The sequence below is a fragment of the Echinops telfairi genome, unplaced genomic scaffold, assembly GCF_000313985.2.
Source record: "Echinops telfairi isolate 266 unplaced genomic scaffold, ASM31398v2 ScPeMD7_7457;HRSCAF=8495, whole genome shotgun sequence".
In the NCBI taxonomy this organism is placed as follows: domain Eukaryota; kingdom Metazoa; phylum Chordata; class Mammalia; order Afrosoricida; family Tenrecidae; genus Echinops; species Echinops telfairi.
In genome coordinates, this window is record NW_022111357.1 from 16,123,272 (window position 1) to 16,140,796 (window position 17,525).

Genomic DNA, 17,525 nt, shown 5'->3' on the forward strand with positions numbered 1-17,525 from the left:
ACCTCTGGGAAGGCCTTCAAGGTGGGGCTCCTGTGTCCCAAAGGACACATCACGCTCCCATGCATCAATGTCTTTCACCAACCGGAAGGTTTACCTGCGCTTCTGTGTCCACAGTGTGGACTGGGGTTCAGTACACTGGCAGGGCTGGTTGAATCGTTGCCTAAAGATCCGAAGTCAGATGGTCCAGAAAACCCAGATCTGCCACCTCCGGGCCCTATCCCACTTACACACTCTCTCTCTGCCTGGCACGCAACAGGGGTTCACTTTCACTGGGTTTCCTGAACATTTTCTTATGTTAATCATAATTAAGCCCACCTTGGCCCTTGGCCCCTCCCAACGCCTGGCTTCATGAACATGTTTCTCCACAGAGAGAGCCAGAGGGCACCAGGGGCTCCACTTTCCTCATGGACGCTGCACCTTGGGGCCTCCGTGCAATGGCTGCTGATTCTGTGACCGGCCAACCGTGACCCCAGCAGCCAGCCACTGTCTAGCCCCTCAATGATGTACTTGACTTCATGGCCTGTTTCAAAAAAGCAAACAAACATCGCCTTCCAATCAGGTCTGAGTGAATCATCGTCTCTGAGACACAGTTTCCCATCTGGCAAATGAGGAGACATAGGGTTCCAACCTCACAAAGTTGAGAGAATGAAATGAGATCACAGACATGAGGCACTTGGCACAGAGCGGGCCACCTTGTCAGCACTCCAGAAAGGGCAGCCGTTCGTTGTGGTGTTCTGTGCCGTCCGGTTAATGCGCCAGGCTTTGCTGTTGGACCCTTGTGATCACTGGGTTTTGTGTCAACTTGGCTCGGCCTGGATCTCAGCAGTCTGATGACTGGGGCCTCCCTCAAGGTGACACCAAGCATCGTGTGAACAACTCTAGGATGAGCTCAGCTGCGAGCGGCCAAGCAGTCGTGGGAAGATTCAGGGAAATCACACGTCACAGGCTCGGGGATGGGGTCCCCTCCATATGTATAACTAGATGCTGTAGAAAACGACCTCACTTCTTGCTGGTCTGGACCCTGCATCTGGCTCCTTGACCTCCAGTTCTTTGGACTTGCGCCAGTGGCCCTCCTGGACTCCTCTGTCTCTGTATCCTCCAGCCACGGTCTTCCTGCGCCATCTTCTTGCCTCCAGGTTCACCAGCCTCTGCAGCTACAACTAAAGAAAAGTCTCCGGCTTACCATCTGACCCACCGACTTGAACCAGATTGGACTTCACCTGCTTCTCCAATGGTATGAGCCACTAACACAACTCTCTGACCTGGGGTGGCAAGGTTTGGGCAGATGGAAAGGGTACCTTGTGGCGCTCAGCCTCCCTCAGAACAGCTCTCTGACCACATGCTGGGGTCCACGCACTCCCACCAGGAAGGAATGGAAAATCACTAGATGTGGGGCATTTTCTAGCACCCAGAAAGGATGGGTTTTTGTAACCAAGGGAAACGGATGATCTCCAGCTGTCCTGCCTGGGCATCTGGAGGCGGCCTGGCCCCAAACAGCAGCCTCCCCCCCTTGGCCCTGTCCCTGGTTCCAGAGCGCTGAGCAACCAGCCAGAAGACATCCTCATCACCAACATCGGCTTCCGACGGTGGCCAGACCCTGTACAAAGGTCACCCGTGTACCATCTCTCTAACCTCTGCCCTTGCCTTTCCCTCAGCCTGAAACACTCTTCCTCACAGCAAGCGGCCTCTGCTCAAAGGTCTCTCCTCCCTGATCACCCACCTACAATGGTGGGCCTGCCACTCTCTAGCTCCCAGATGGCTTGGTTTACTTCACCGCCTAGCTTTTCAAAGAAGCTGCCACCCTGTCAACTCACGGCAACCTCGCCTGAATCAAAACAGACCCGCGTTCCACCAGGTTTTCACCAGCTGATTTGGGGGATGTCAACTGCCAGGCCTTTCTTCCGAGGCACCTCTGCCAATCTTTTGGTCAACAGCTGAGCATGCTAACTGTTCGCACCACCCTGGAACCCCCGCTTCCGAAACCAATGGCCTTGTCTCTCTTTGAGTTAAGTCTCTCTTTTCCTCCCACCAGAATGTCAGCCCCCTGAGGGCAGGGACCGTGCCTCAGTCACTAGTGCACCCCCAGCACCTAGAACTGGTACCTGGGGGTGGGGATGAGGGTAGGGAGTCAGTAAATACCTGCTGAATGTCTCCCCCAACCTTGTGAGGCAAGTGTTTTCTGTCGTCCCCATTTCACAGATGAAAACACCATCTCAGAGAGTGGGCCCCGGTGGACAGCCAGCGAACAGTACACCTGCGTTGGACGCCATGTCTGTCCACCTCTGCGGCCTCCTCAGCTGCTGGCCCTGCCCAGGGGACTTGGGGTTCTTTGGGCCTGTGAGATATTGTCCGTGGCCCTGTGGCCAGGCTACCCCGCACAAGAATCCACTTCTTAACATTGCAGACACAACGATTTCCAGGCCACCGTCGCTTCTCTGTAAGCCACAGGCATGGACAGGGATAGAAAGAGAGATGGGGCGCCAGGGCTCAGGAGAGCTGGCTCTAGTCCTGCGCCAGCCACTAAAGAGGGGTCCAAAAGACCCCCTCTCCCGGCCTGGATTTCCTGATATGTAGATCAGAAGGGCTGAACTTGATCTACGGCTGGCAGAGGACGTGGCAATGCTGGAGGGCATGGGCGGTGGGGTCAGAATAACCTGAGGTCCACACCTGGCCCTCAGACTCGGGGCAAGTTACCAAGTTACCGTAGAGACTCGAGTAAATACGGTGCATCGCTCCGTTGAGCCTCGAGCTTCCTCGTCTGTAAAATGGAGCGTGCTGTAAAATGGAGCGTGCACCCGCGGTGAATTCTGTGAGGATGAGGGGCAGTGAGTGACCCTACACTTCCCAGCAGAGGGCCAGGTGTAGCGTAACAACTCAGCCCAGAGGGGCAGCACCCGACCAGACCTCCTTCACCTCCCAGCTCTCTGAACTTGCACTCCTTTCCCTTTTCTCAGAACGCTCTGGAAGACCAGCCTCTTTCGCACACGCTCTCCCGGCAGAGACAAAGCTGTCGGTTTCTGCAGCTGCACCGGGAGCGATAAATCAATAGAACAGAGCCCAGAAGCCCCCGCCCCAGCCCGACTATAAATTGCTAATTTGAGCCAGGCTTTCTGCTCTTCCCCTGCGATGACTCCTCTTCCTGTGTGTGTGTTATGATGTTCTTGGGTAGCCAATTTGATTTTGAGGTCCCAGACCTCGGGGGTTAATGAAATCATGGCTCGCCCTCACACAGACCCCTTCTTTTCAAAGTCCCGGTGTCTGCCAGGGAAGGGGGAAGGCGCTTCGGAGATCACAGCCCTCGGCCATGGTGGAAGGGCTGTCCGTGCTGTGCTTAGCTTTTCTTCCCCCGGGTCTCCTGCCCAGCGCCTGGCACACTTTTCAGGGTGGGAGATTGTCTACATTACAAAGCGACCTTGTCGTCTTAGAGATTTGGGGGTGTTGCCAACTCCCCGAGAGCTCCTGTTGAGGGATGTGCACACACACCTGTGTTCTACAGTGTAGCAGAAGCTTGATGCGGATCAGCATCTCATTATTGGCATCTATATGATTTCAGTGGAAATAGCAGAAGCAACCCCCCCCCCTCACACCCCGCGGCGGCTGTCGAAAGGAGGCTTTCGAGGGAGTTTTGATGACTTGAGAACACACTTAAGATTTATGGTTCAGGTATTTAAAAAACAAACCAACAACTGGCTGTCCAGGGTGGAACCCTAGGCCAGGCGGAACCGGCCCGTGGGTGTCTGAGACTGTCACTCTGTATGGGATAGAGAGCCTCACCCCTTTCCCGTGGGGCAGCTGGTGCGTTCGACCTGCTGGCTCTGAGGTTGGCAGCCCAGCGAATGACCCACGACATCACCAGGCCCCCTACATGAAAGAGTGTCTTATAAGATACAGCTAACAGTACCCTGATTTAATTGAAACAAACAAACGCTCACAGGCAGAGCGCCAGAAAAGGAGGCGGACAGAAACACGGGGGGGGGGGGAAGGTTCTCCTCTTCGGTGTTGGGTCCCGGGTGCTATTTGTCTCTGCTTAAACATCGCCCTCCTTTCTAAAGTCATCACCGTGCTGCCTTGATTATGAAAGAAAATTTCCAGTATTGCGGTAATAAAAGTAAAATTTCCCTGAAGCATCCATCCAATAATTCCACTTTTATCCTCTGGGGTTTAATAAATGTCGATCGAATGAATGAGAAATCTCACTCATCTAAATAGTCATAATAAAAGAAAGGTTTCTTGAATCCTTACCAAACACTACAGTCTGGCTGAAGCCCTTAGCACGCGGCGAACTCTTCATTACCACCCTGGCGCTCCTGCCATTATTCCCATTTGACAGAGAGGGAAACTGAGGCTCCTAGGGGTTGCATAAGCAGCGGCCAAGCTCACGCTCTTAGTAAAGGGCCCGGCTGGGACTGGCTCCTAGGTCAGTCTGGCAGTGACACTCGGGCTGTCAACCCCAGGTAGTGGCACAGAGGCTCACCTACAGGGGCCTGCAGACCACCAGCTGCCCCCTCCCCCAGCCGGGCCTGTTCCTGGCTTCTAGAAGGAAGGCTCACATACAGCATTGGTACAGTGGATGTGGCCTGGGTCTGAATCTGCCCTGACTCTGCCCCTCCTTGCTGTGAGAGGCACCTGCTCTCTTCTTCCCAGGTGTGGCAGTCACCTTCCAAGTTGGTATGGACTCCATGGTCCTAGTTTGGGCCCCTCCCCACTAGTTTTCTGGACCTAAGTTTCTCTTGTCCACATCTCCTCTTTGATTGGAGAGGGTGGTGTCCATCTAGTTGAAGGAGGAAGCTGGGTCTAGGGCTATAATTGCTTCCCCTTGGTGGTGGGCTTGCTGTGCAGCTTAGCAAAGCCTCTGGGACTGGACGCAGGGAAAGGCTCCTCCGTGTCCTCCTCCATCCGAGTGTGCGTGAGTCACCCCCGAGCGAGTCCAGCCTGGGAAGCGCAGACTGCAGCAAAGCCAGGAGGCTGACGGGAACCCCAGCCAGGGCTGCTGCTTGCTCTCCTTGCCCTCGGCCTCCCTGCATCCTTGACAGGACGTTTTAGGAAGCGGACAAGTGAAGTCAGTGTTTCAGTGACATAGCCAAGGTCACATGCTCTCTTTCACTGCTCGAGCTAGCCTCTCTGGGGTCCTCATACTGTGCCCCTCTGGATCCAATCCGCTCGACACACCTACACCAAACCCACCCTCCTGGGCACCATCCTCACTATAGCTGCAAAGTCCTCCTCCCCTGGGCCTGAGACCCAATGTGTGCTTATTCCCCAACTGGCCAGCCTCACTGCCCAAGGACCAGCTGGGTTTGGCTCAGGCCACCCAGACTCCCAGTCCCAGCCTCAGGGTGGCCTTGGGCCCCTGGCCAGGCCTCTTCCCATCCCTCCCTCTCCATGCACCCCACACGGAACATGCCTCCAACTTCCTGGGCCCGAGTCCCTCTGACATTTGCAGTCCCCAGGAATTTTGGGAAGCAGGGACTAAGTCACTGACTTCATCCCTGTCTCCACAGGGTCCACCAGGGCTCAGCACACACCAGGAGACCATGGCGAGTAGGGCCCCAGACACAGCAGCCTCCTGCCCTCTGCCACTCAGGCTCAGCCACACCCACTCTTTGCTCACACTGTTCTTCAGCCTGGAATGCTCTGCCTCCCCCTCTCCATGGGACCAGCTCCTGGTCGGTGCCCCTTCCTGGGCAACCCTAGGGAAACATCCGGGACCACCCCCTAGCCACAGCCCAGTCTGGGAGGGCCCCCCAGGAACGCCCAGTGCAGGAGGTTGCCATTTCCCTTGCACACCACCAGGGGGTGCTACAGGGCCCCGCAGGCATAGGGGCTGGAGACTGGACAGCCATCCGAGAGTCAGCTCCAGCTGGATGACCGAGGGAACGCACAGCCGATGCCGAAAGTGGGAAAGGGCGCAGGGTGGGAAACACAGACAATCGTTTCAACAGGCATAGCTCGGGGCAAGCACATGCACCCAGGGCCTTCATTTCGTGTCATCCTCCCAATAACCCATCACCATCCTTCCAGTGTTACTGAGTAGAGGATGCGGCTCAGAGAAATTAAACTGTCCAAAGTCCCACCGCTAGGATGGGCCAGAGCTGGGGCTGAAGCCAGACCTCCAGCTGGGGCCTCCACCTCAGCCCTGTGGCCTCACTGGCGCCTCTCCTGGCCTAGCGACCCTGGTCAAGACCCCAACCTGGGCAAGACAGCAGACAAGAAAGCCAGGGAGCTCCCTCTGGGCCTCCAACAGCTACTCAGACCTGCCAGGTCTGCAGAGATGACACCTGAGGACCTTCCCCTGCAGCCCTGGCACCGGGTAGTAGATAGAGGGGCACAACCAGAGCCCCTCATTCACGGTGAGCCCATTCCGGCCCCTGCTACCAGTCCAGCATCCAACATCCCCACCTTCCCCCCACCCTCTGGTAACCTTATTAACATCGTCTTATTCTTGTCTTATAGCTATCTTCAGGACAAAAGTCCCAGGTCCCTATGAGAAACCAAGCCCACTGCTGTCACTTCCAACTCATAATGGGCGCACTGGGCTGCTAACCACAAGGTCAGCAGTTCAAAACCACCAGCCTCTTTGAGGAAGAAAGATGAGGCTTTCTACTCCTATAAAAAGCTACAATCTCGGAAATCCACAGGGGCAGTTCTTTCCTGTCCTATAATGCTGGACTCATGACTGAATTGTAATCAACTCGATGACAGTGAATTTTAAGTGACCTTGTACAGTTTCCAAGGCTAAATCTTTACAGGAGCTATCAGCCTCATTGTGACTGGTGGGTTTGAACCCTTGGGCTTACAGTTAGCAGCCAAATGCCTAACCCACTATACAGGGCCTATGAGAGAGAAACCACTATCATATATTTCACAATGAAAGCTGGAGGCACAGAGACCATGTGAACAGACGAGGGGAGCCAGCATACCACACAGGGCAAAGAGCCAGAGGAGGCAGGACGGAGCAACAGCAAAATGTGCAGATTGTGGGAGCGGGCACATCAGGAACTTCTGGGCACAGAGAGGGGAAATGGGCTCACCTTCTACAAGTGACAGGTTGGCTAAGCCCTGCACACTCCACCCTGCCCAGGATGCCCTGGACCCTCAAAGGAGATTCTTTGAACTGCAGCCCCGTTTGGGAGGGGGGGACTCTGTGTGTGTGTGTGTGTGTGTGTGTGTGTGTGTGTGCTGCCTCCACTCTGAAGACCAGGGCATCCCCGAGGCCTGCACGGAGTCCCCATGCTGGCCTGGCAGACTCACATTGCGGGAGTGGTGAGGGATGCCCTGCCCCGGGGGCCAGAAACCTGAACATTCCTGCTCCCATTTCACAGAAGCCTCGTTGCCAGGAAAGAAGGACTGTTTGCTAAGAGCATGACTCCCTAAGGGCCCTGCATCTAGGGGATGAGTGGGCTTCTCAGGAGCGCCTGGGAGGGGCACGGGCAGCTGCACCGAGGCCTTCCCCGAAACGCCCTGGCCAGGTGGGACCACCATGGGCTCCCAAAGCCCCCACAGATTCCCTTCCACAGTCCCCTGTGGCAAATTTAAGGGTATCGATGACTAGCTGGTCGATTGTGGTGGCGCTGTGGGTTAGGCACTGGGCTGTGCACCTCAAGGTCAGTGCTCCAAACCCCCAGCTGCTCTGTAGAGGAAAGATGCGGCTCCCATCGAGTCTGACACTCCAGGGAGGGTCACAGTGAGTCCGGATCGGCTCACGGGCAGGGATAGCGCCGGTGTCTGTGTCTCCCACCACACTGTCAGCTCCACAAGGGCAGGGGTAGTGCTTTTTCTCCCCCTTCACCACTGCTCTCAGCTGCAGCATCGACATGCATGGAGTTTCCTTGAATACATGTTCTCCCATTCCTTCACACAGAGACAACTCCCCTTTTCCCACCTCCACCCCTCCCCAGTTCTCAAAGGGTTTGGGGTCTAAAAGATCTCATACATCATCTCATTTAATCCTCCCCACCACCCTGGCTGCCGGATTGCCATTCCCGCTGCACAGAGAAGGAGGTGACATCAACTAGCCCAGTGACACAGCCAGGAATGGCTTCGAGCTCACATGTGTCTGGCTTCTGCGCTTCCGCTTTGCCCAGCTGCCTTCCTGCTCCAGCCTCCTCTGACGTTTCTCTTGTAAAGCTTCCGGCCCCGTAATGCCTAAACTTCAAGGGGCTGGGCTGCAGTCAGTCAGCATACCCATCCACCAGGTGTCGGGGAAACAGATTGTTCAGAGTCTGAGGAGCCCTGGAGGGCTTGTCTCCAGCCTAGACGGCCCTCTCCTGGGCTTTCTGCAGCAGCCATGCCCAGGCCTCGCCCTGTCCTCAGCCTCCCTCTTCAGGCAGAGGGACCAAGTGCCAGTGCCAGCATTCGCCTTCCTCCAGGGCAGCAGCCTGAGATTGTGCAATAAGTAACAGGCAGGATCCTATTACTTCATCATTCCCTGAAGATTCTGGAACAAGAGGAGAGGTTCTCACTTCTTCCATGCCAAGGAACCCTGGTGGCAGAGAGGCTTATCAGTTGGGCTGCTAATTGCAAGGTTGGTGGGTCAAGCCCATCAGCTGCTCCATGGGAGAAAGAGGAGGCTGTCTGCTCCTGTAAAGATTGACAGATTCAAAGACCCTCCTCTGTCCTATAGCGTCACCATGAGCCAGAACGGACTCGATGACAGTCGGTTTGCGTCTGGTCTGCCATGCTAGGCTCTGACCACCCCCTACACCGGGCAGCTCTGCAAAACGTCCTGGACTGAGACTCACCAGGCTACAGTTCCAGCTCCAGGTCCAGCTGGCGACCTTTGGAGAACAAGTCACCTGCCTCTCTGAGCCGCAGCGTCCTCATCTGCCAAATGGGGGTGGAAGGTGGTGATGATGATGAGGAGGAGGAGGATGATGATGATGATGATGATTCTAATGCCGAACCCACAGGGTTGTTGGTAAAACCTTCAGATCCAGAGACACGGTTGTCACATTGATGGCTGGCCATCAGCCACATGGGACCGTTGAAGACCAGCTACATCACACACAAGGTGCATCTGAAAATGTGGTTTGGGAAAGGTGGGTGGGAGCAGCCCTGGCAGGCTAAGCCCAGGGCCTCCTTGGAGCGGACTCTCCTAAGGGACAGGCCCACCCCTCGCTCAGTGGGTGGGGAGCTCTGCGCATTAGCCCATCAGCCCACCACCTAGATGGCTCTGGGGAAGGAGCAGAGAACGAGACTGAACAAACTCGATATTCAGCTTTCCCCACGTTATCCACCCCAGGAGGCGGGGCGGGGCGGGGGTGGGGTGTTAGCCTCTGCTGGGAACCTGGAACTCTCCAACGATTGTCGGGCCCATCTTAGCTCAAGTGCCTCCCTCACTTTTCCTTCTGCAGAATCTGGAAAACTCCTCCTCCTTGTCATACAGACAGGCGAGGCACCAGGCCAGCTACCTTACCAATGCCCTCTCACGGGTACTTCACAGCAACCTCGCGGGTGCAGTGCCATCCTTACTGTAGGTGCGATCGGTGGGGAAATGAAAGCCCAAATCACAGTGCACCTAGGATTCACAGGCAGGTCGGCCCCGCTTTTAGGAAGTGACGTGGGGAGACTCACTAACAACTGCACAAAGTGGGTTCCCTCCTGCCTGTGCTTGGGAGCATTTTCCTACTGCGCAGGTCACTGAAAGCACAGGAAGTTCAGGTGCCCTCCACTCTTCCTTGGGAGATGTTGCTATCGATGCCAAAGCTCCCCACCCACACTCCTACCCCTGGTCCAGCGCGCCAGCACACCACACTGCCTGGCAGCAGCCCCAGACACCGGAATTCATACTTTCCAACAGAGGAGATCGGGTCTGTAATCTTCAGACAGGGAAACTGAGGCAGGGGAGGAGAGGCAACGAGTTTCTCTCTCTCTCTCCTCCCTCCGCCCCCCAGCCCCCTCTGGCAGGATGAGCTTCAGTGATGGGGCAGAAACCACAGTTCCTATCTTCAGCTTCTGAATCCGTGCTCTCCCATCTGCCCTGCCTGGTGACACTACAGCTCAGACAGGTTTAGGGCTGTGCTCTTGGTCAACCAGCACAGGTGACCCACTTCCCATGAGTAGGAAGGAACAGAGCATCTTTGCTGTTTTAAGGATAGCCGTTTACCCTCCACCTTTTTGTCTGCATGGGAGCTGGGGGAGTTAGGTCGGAAGGGTTACACTGACGATGTTTGAGACACTCTGGGCAGGTCCCCAGTTGCACGTAGACACAGAAAGACTACCTTGCTTCCTGGGTGAACGTGACCAGATCAATCACTGCTGCCCTTGAAGGAAGAAAAGACCTTTGGGGAAGGAGAGGAGAAAGCAGGAGGTGCATTTATGAGGAGGACCCGAGGCCTCCTGGGGACTCTGGCACACGACTGGACATCCTGACGAGCAGTCTAGCCACTGGAGGAAGGAGCAGGGAGCTTACTGAAGCCCCAGAGCCCAGGGCTGCAGTCTCTCCAGGCACAGACACACTGGTATGCCAACACCAGCGCCCAGGCCCCTCCACACAATCACACTGTCATATTCTCAAACACACAGAATCACAAAATGACAGTTTGTGACAAACATACCAACACAGGGACCCCAACAGATGTGACTCAGTAAGTGCCCCCACAAACACACCCCTGTCTCCCCATAGATACAGTGCACACACACCCATCTGTCTCCCCAGTGGCGCCCAAGAACATCTCCGCCCACCTCTGGGAGGTATCAGAGGTCTAGCTCTGTGGGTGCTGTCACAAACAGAATCACCCACTCAAAACTGTGACAGACATCAACTGCCGCCAAAATGTCCGAGTTACCTGCTACAGAAACAAGAGGACGCCACGGATAATCAAATGTCATTTGGTTAAACTCTCTCTCTCTCTCTCTCACACACACACACACACACACACACACACACACACACACACACACACACACACACCAGCGTCCACTGCTCAGGGGCAGTGGCCTCCCTACCGGCCCAGCGTCAGAGTTTCCATGGCCCCCCGGGTGCCCAGTCCCGCGTCGCCAGCGCACAGGGACTCACCGCACGATGCCGAACATGACGAGTACGTTGCCCAGCAGCCCTACGGCGCACACAACTGAGTAGAGTGCGGTGATGGCGATGGCCAGGGCGAGAGACGAGGCGCTCCGTGCGCCCGGCGACCCGGACGCATTGGCAACCTCACTCGGGAAGGCGCTGGGGAAGGCGTCCGACCCATTGGCGAGGAGCGGGGGCTGCAGCTCGGCATCGGCCGTGGGGGCCGGCTCCATCGCGGCCTGGCGGCCGGCGCCGCGTCCCTCCCCACCGTGCGCCCAGGGCGCAGGGACTCGGCGCGCCAAAGGTCGAGGCGCGGCACCGACACCGCCAGCTGCAGCGTCCCGGCCGTTCCGCTGGCTCCGCGCCTCCCCAGCCGCCTCGCCGCCCGCCCCGGCCCGGTCCCCGGCGCCCGCCGGCTCCGCTCGCCCGAGCGCTCTGAGCCGGGAACCGCTGCGGGCGCCTCAGACGCGCCCGCCGCGCGCACCACGTGGCCCGGAGGCCGGAGCCACTCTGCGCCCACCACCGGGGGAGGGCGCTGCACCCCCAGCTCTGAGCTGGCCCAAGCAGCCCTCGACTCTCTCCCCAAGCTGCTCCGCCCCCCTGGAGCCTGGATGCGCACCCACTCCAGCCTGGAGTCATCTCCCCACCCATTTGCGGCTTAGTATCCAAGGGATCTGAAGGTGAATCCCACCTCTTGGCGCTGCATTAACGCGCAGTGACCTTGAGTAAGTCATTTAACCTCAACTGCGCTTTCTCACCTCTAAAACGAAGATAATCGCACCACCTCCCTCAGAAGGCTGTTGGGGAGATTCAATAAAAGGATGCACTGCATGGTTGTAAGCTCATGCCAACAGGCAATTGTTGTGCCCCGCCAAATCCGTTCTGACTCATAGCGACCCCTAAAAGGGCAGCGTGCAACTGTCCCAGAGGGTTTCCAAAGCTGTCATCTTTACAGAAGCCCACTGCCACCTCCTGCTCCCAAAGAGGAGGGTGGTGGGCGCCAACCCTTTTGATCAGCAGTCGAGCACCACCGGAGCTATTTATAAATCATCCATATGATCTATGTGTTTCTTGAACCCCATTCATTCGTTCAACAAAGATTTTCTAAATGTCTCATGTAAAAAGCCAAATGATCCCTGGTTTAAAAGGGTTAAGCCGTGGACGGCAACAGTTGGGCCCCGCCAGCAACCTTCCCTAGAGACAGCAGCAGCGGTCAGCTCCTGTAAAACGACATCCTCAGATGCCACGTGGAGCTGTCCAGCTTTCTGCTATAGGGTCCCTGTTGGTCAGAATCCACTCGGAGGCTTGCTTTAAAATAAGAACCAAGTACGACTGGGGGTCCGTTGGTGCATAAAGGCCAGGCAGAGAGAGGACTCTCCTGACAGTGACAGAGAGCGGTTTTCAAATCACAGTGTGTTAGTTGCCAGGCGCAGCGTCAGTCTGACTCATAGCCACTCTGTGGAACACCACCCGGTGTTGTGTCAAGCTCACAATTGCCATGTTTGAGGCCATTGTTGCAGCCACAATCTCTCGCCAATGGTCTTCCTCTTTTTCACTGCCCCTCTCCCTTAGCAAGCATGATGTCCTTCTCCAGGGACTGGCCTCTTCCGATAACATGGCCAAACTATGTGAGGCAAGGACTCCCACCCGTGCTTCTAAGGATCATTCTGGCTGTGCTTCTCCCAAGACTGTATTCTTCTCCACCCATAATTCCAGAGCATCAATTCTTCTTCCGTCTTCCTTACTCATTGTCCAACGTTCACACGCACATGGGGTGATTGAAAACACCGTGCCTTCGGTCAGGCCCACCTTAGCCTTCAAAGTGACATCCTTGCTTTTCAACCCTTTTTTTTTTTTCAGAATATTCACTTGAATTTGCATATTGCTGACTTTCTTGTGTTGTTTAATTTTGGCTTTCCTGTGTACCAGTATGTTTTGCTATTTCCATGACATTCTGATGTAGTGGTTCAGGGTAGGCAGGAGGCTGGGTTGTATGTGGACAATTGACACTTTCAATGATGTAGAAGAGGAATAATAAAAACAACTGAGTTAGCAGCTGAGTGCTTAACCATTGTGCCATCATGTCTTCTTAAAGGACACACATGAACCTTGGATGTCTTGTAATTTGAAGGCACTCCCTGGAGAAGGGCATCCTCCTTGCTAAAGCAGAAGGGCAGCAAAGGAGAGGAAGACCGTCAGCAAAATGGATTGACGTCGTAGCAGCAACAGAGCTCAAACATGACAACAATTTTGAGTGGTGCGGGAACAGGCAATGTTTCATTCTCAGCCCAGCTTGGTGGTCCACGTGGAGAGAGGGGGAAGGGAAGGAGAGGAAGGGAACAAGGGAGAGGGGAGTGACCAGGGAGTGAGCAGTAAGGAGCTCAGAGTCAGAGAGAAGTCGCTTTTCAACCCTTTAAAGAGATTTTGTGCACCAGATTTACTCAATGCAATGCGTCACATGATGTCAATTGCTGCTCCCCCGAACATTGATTGTACATCCAAGCAAGATAAGATCCTTGACAACTTCAATCTTTTCTCCATTTATAATGATGCTATGTTCCCTCTTGGTCCAGTTGTGTGAATTTTTGTTTGAGCTGTAATTCCTATTGATGGCACGATTCTTGATCTTCATCAGCAAGTGCTTTAAGTCCTCCTGGCTTTCAGCAAGCAAGGTTGTGTCGCCTGCATATCATAGGTTATTGATAAGCCTGCCTCCCAGCCCTATGCTGTGTTCTTTTGCACATAGACCAGCTTCTCAGCACACATTGCGTAAGTCTGGTGAGAGGAGACCACCCTGATGCACACCTTTCCTAATTTTAAACCTTGCAATACGTCCTTATTTTATATGAATGGCTGCCCCTTGATCCATGTGCTCATTCCTCATGAGCAAAATGAAATGTTCTGAATTCCAGTTCTGCTCAATGTTATCCACAGTTGGTTATAATCCACATGGCTGAGGGCCTTTGCATAATTAATACAAAAGTACACTTTTTTTCATGCTTTGCTTTGAACCAAGACCCATATGGCACCAGCCATGATATCCTTTGTTCCAGATCCTCTCCTGAATCTCACCTGGACCTCCGGCAGCTCCTTTCCAATGCACTGCTGCAATCGTTGTGGGACGATCTGCAGCCAAATTTGACTTGCATATGATAATAAGAATAGTGTTGGAGAATGTGTGCATTCTGTGAGAGCACCTTTCTTTGGAATGAGGATAAATATAGCTTTCTTCCAGTCAGTTGGCCAGATGGCTAGCTCACAATTCCCTGATAGAGACGAGTGAGTGCTTCCAGTGCTTCAGCAGCTTCTTGAGACGTTTCAGTGCGTCTTCCGTCAACTCCTGGGGTCTTGTTTTTATTAACGCCTTCAGTGCATATCGGACTTCTTCCTTCAACACCATCGGTTCTTGATCATATGCTACCTCTTGAAATGGTTGAATGTGACTAGTTCTTTTTGTTATAATGACTCTGTATTTCTTCTTTTTTTTAAAAAGGAAACGTTTTATTGCCATATCTTACACACTCCAATACATCCATTCACATACATTTCTGGTGTTCCATCCCATCGAGTGGGATTATACAGTCATCAGTGCTATCAGCTCCCCATTTCTCCCTTCACCCCCCTCTTCCCGTACCCTCAGGGAATCGTTACTCCTGTTTCTGTTTCTGAAGAGTTATCTATCCTGACTTTCATGTACTGAGAATGATCTTAAACATACAAATGAACATATGCAAATGTAACATGATTAATGAGGTCAAGCAAATGAAAACCATCATAGTAAGGGGAGGAAATATTAAAGAGCTACAGGATAGCTATGTGGTTCACCAGTGCCATACCGTACTCTGGATTTATCATCCATTCCGTGTGGCCCTTCTGAGAGGGACTGTCCAATTATCTTGCAGGTGGGTTTCAACTTCTATCTTCTTTTTATTCTTCCTGCATCATTCAATATTTTGCCTACAAAATCTTTTAATATTGAAACTCAAGGCTTGAATTTTTTCTTGAGTTCTTTCAGCTTGGTATTTCCTGACCATGTCCTGCCTTATTGTTTCCCTAACTTTACTTTGTCTTCTCGAGCCACTGTACTTTGAAGTTTTCTGTGAGCTCTCACCTAATTCTAGCCCCAATCCAAGAACAGTTAGTTCTTATAACATGGCCTTGCTCAATACTTTCCTTCATGAAGATATCCATGAAGATATGGGTGCTATAGCAAAGTGTGGTGAAGAAAGCAGATGGTGCCCGGCTATCAATTGGAATAGTGTCTGGGGTCTTAAAGGCTTGTATTCAGACAAGCAGCCATCTAAATGAGCTGTCAACTACATGCACACAGAAGAAGCACACCAGCGCGTGTGACCCAAAAACACTGATAACAAAATCCAAATATGATGAAGGGAAAAGTATCAGAGTTTAAATTATGAACATCCGATTTGTAGCAGGCTCTGGAGGACAGTGGGAACCCCAAGTCCACCTGCAGAGTGTCTAGTCAGATTAAGCCCTTGGCAGATCCCCTCTGGCCACTGTTGAGGGCTGTGACTAGCTTTCCTATCAGACAGAGATTATTGTAAACTTGATTTAGGGGTTGGAATTATGGTATAACATGATACCTCCCTCGTGACCCAACCTGAATTTGCTCCAGGCTTAAATATTCCTCACGAGTTCCACAACAGAAATTCCCTCTGTGCTGATGGTCTTTTCTTTCTTCCTCATCATTTTATTATTTTTCACTTTCTGGGTTTTTTTATTATTGTTTCTCTTGTTTCCCAGTTTATGAAACACAGAAGGAATGGATGCATAGATACAATAACTGATGCAATAGTTTATAGGGGTGGAGGTGGGGGGTTGGGGAGCAAATAATCAATGTGGGAGGGGGAGGGAGCACTAGAACTGATTGTGATGATGTGTATACAACCCCTCTTTTAAAGTGACTTAACTATGGAAGTGTATGATATGGGAATTTTATATCAATGAAACTATTTAAAAATGAAAAAATTTTCTGTTCAGCTCTTTGACTTCATCATTTCCCTCATTTCCTTTAGCTACTCTACAGGCAAGAGCAAGTTTCTGTCTGTCTGTCTGTCTGTCTTTTTAATGAGCCTTTGCTTTCTTCATGTACTGTGTTCTTGATGGCATCCCACAACTTGTCAGGTCTTTTGTCATTCTGTTCCGTAAGTCAAATCCATTCTTGAGGTGTTCCCGAAATTCAAGTGGGATATGTTCAAGGTCATATTTTGGCTCTCGTGGCTTTGTTTTAGTTTCCTTCAACTTCTTCAACTTACACACGAGCAACTGATGGCTTCATTTGGCTGACGCTAGTGAGCTTCTCCACCGCACTCAGTGCTAGCCCCAGCCCTTCAGCCTCAGGCACAACCACCACCACGTGTTCGTGGAAGCTTCTGTGTTGCCATCGTGCTCGGCTGGTCCCAGAGGCTCTTCCAGCTTAAGACCGACTAGGAAGGAAGACCTGGAAATCTGTTTCAAAACCACCAGCCAGTCAAAACCTGCAGGAATCACAGCAGCTGATCTGCAACTGACTGTGGGGCTGGCGCAGGGCCAGGCAGCCTGGGGATGTTAGGGTTTCAAAACAGCCCAAGGGCCACGAGCGGCGACAGGCAGCTGAGATCCCGAAGCATTAGAAGAATCCTCCTATCTGTGACCAGCAGTGGGTCAGATGTGAGGATGTGGCTGGTGTCTCCGGTCTGGACGACTGGGTCCCATAACTTGTGGAGTTGACAGTAACTCTGGGTAGTCAGGGCCAGAAAAAGACGTGCATGCTGTGTCAGAACAGAAGAAGAGAACCGATTGTGAAACGGATTGAATTGATCCTTACAGGTGGATGTCTGAAAAGTGGGAATTGAATGGATTGGATTTTTTCAATCACTGGTAATGGGTCACTTGGTGCACAGGACATTCTTCAGTCCTGCCTTGTCCTGGGTGGTGCTCAGAGTAGACCTCCAAGCCAGGGGACCAAAGGGCTTGGACCCTTTGTGGGGCTTGTCCCCATCCCTGATTTCTGTGGGACTGGGGAGAGTCGGGATGGATGGAAACCTCTGGGCTCAACTCAGGGCATCAGAAGGCGTCAGCTGGAGAGAAACAGAAATCCGTGGCGGAGCCAAAGCAGAAAGGAACTCCCCGGGGACTTATTAACAATTTAGTGCGTGGGAATGCAGCTCCCACCTGACAAAGAGACAGATCTGCCAGATGGAAAATACAGCACTGCCTCTGAGTGAGCGGGCAGCTCCCCTGGGCTGCCGATCAGTCTGGCTCCATCTGCAAACCCCAGGAGGTGGGGGCGGACAGTAACCATAACCATCAAATCATAACCACTTGCATTTGCAAAGCACTTTGGACTTTCCGAAGCACTTCCAGATGAATGACTTCATCCTGTCTTGACACCAACCAGATCCAGGAGAGGTCAGGTTTCATGCTCCTCATCTTATAGCTGGCAAGATGGCCACCCCAAAAGCCCGGGTGAAATCGCCCAGGATACCCAGCAAATTGTTGAAAGCACCGGGTG

General features: G+C 53.2%; 1 protein-coding gene across 1 annotated transcript in view; it reads right to left on the bottom strand.

The window, feature by feature from the left end:
* OPRD1 (opioid receptor delta 1) overlaps positions 1–11,244 on the bottom strand; it is a 37,512-nt gene extending 26,268 nt beyond the window's left edge. The window contains exon 1 of the mRNA XM_004705049.3: positions 11,018–11,244. Coding sequence (XP_004705106.1) covers positions 11,018–11,244 — 227 coding nt within the window. The remainder of the gene's footprint in view (positions 1–11,017) is intronic.
* Positions 11,245–17,525: the final 6,281 nt, after the last annotated feature.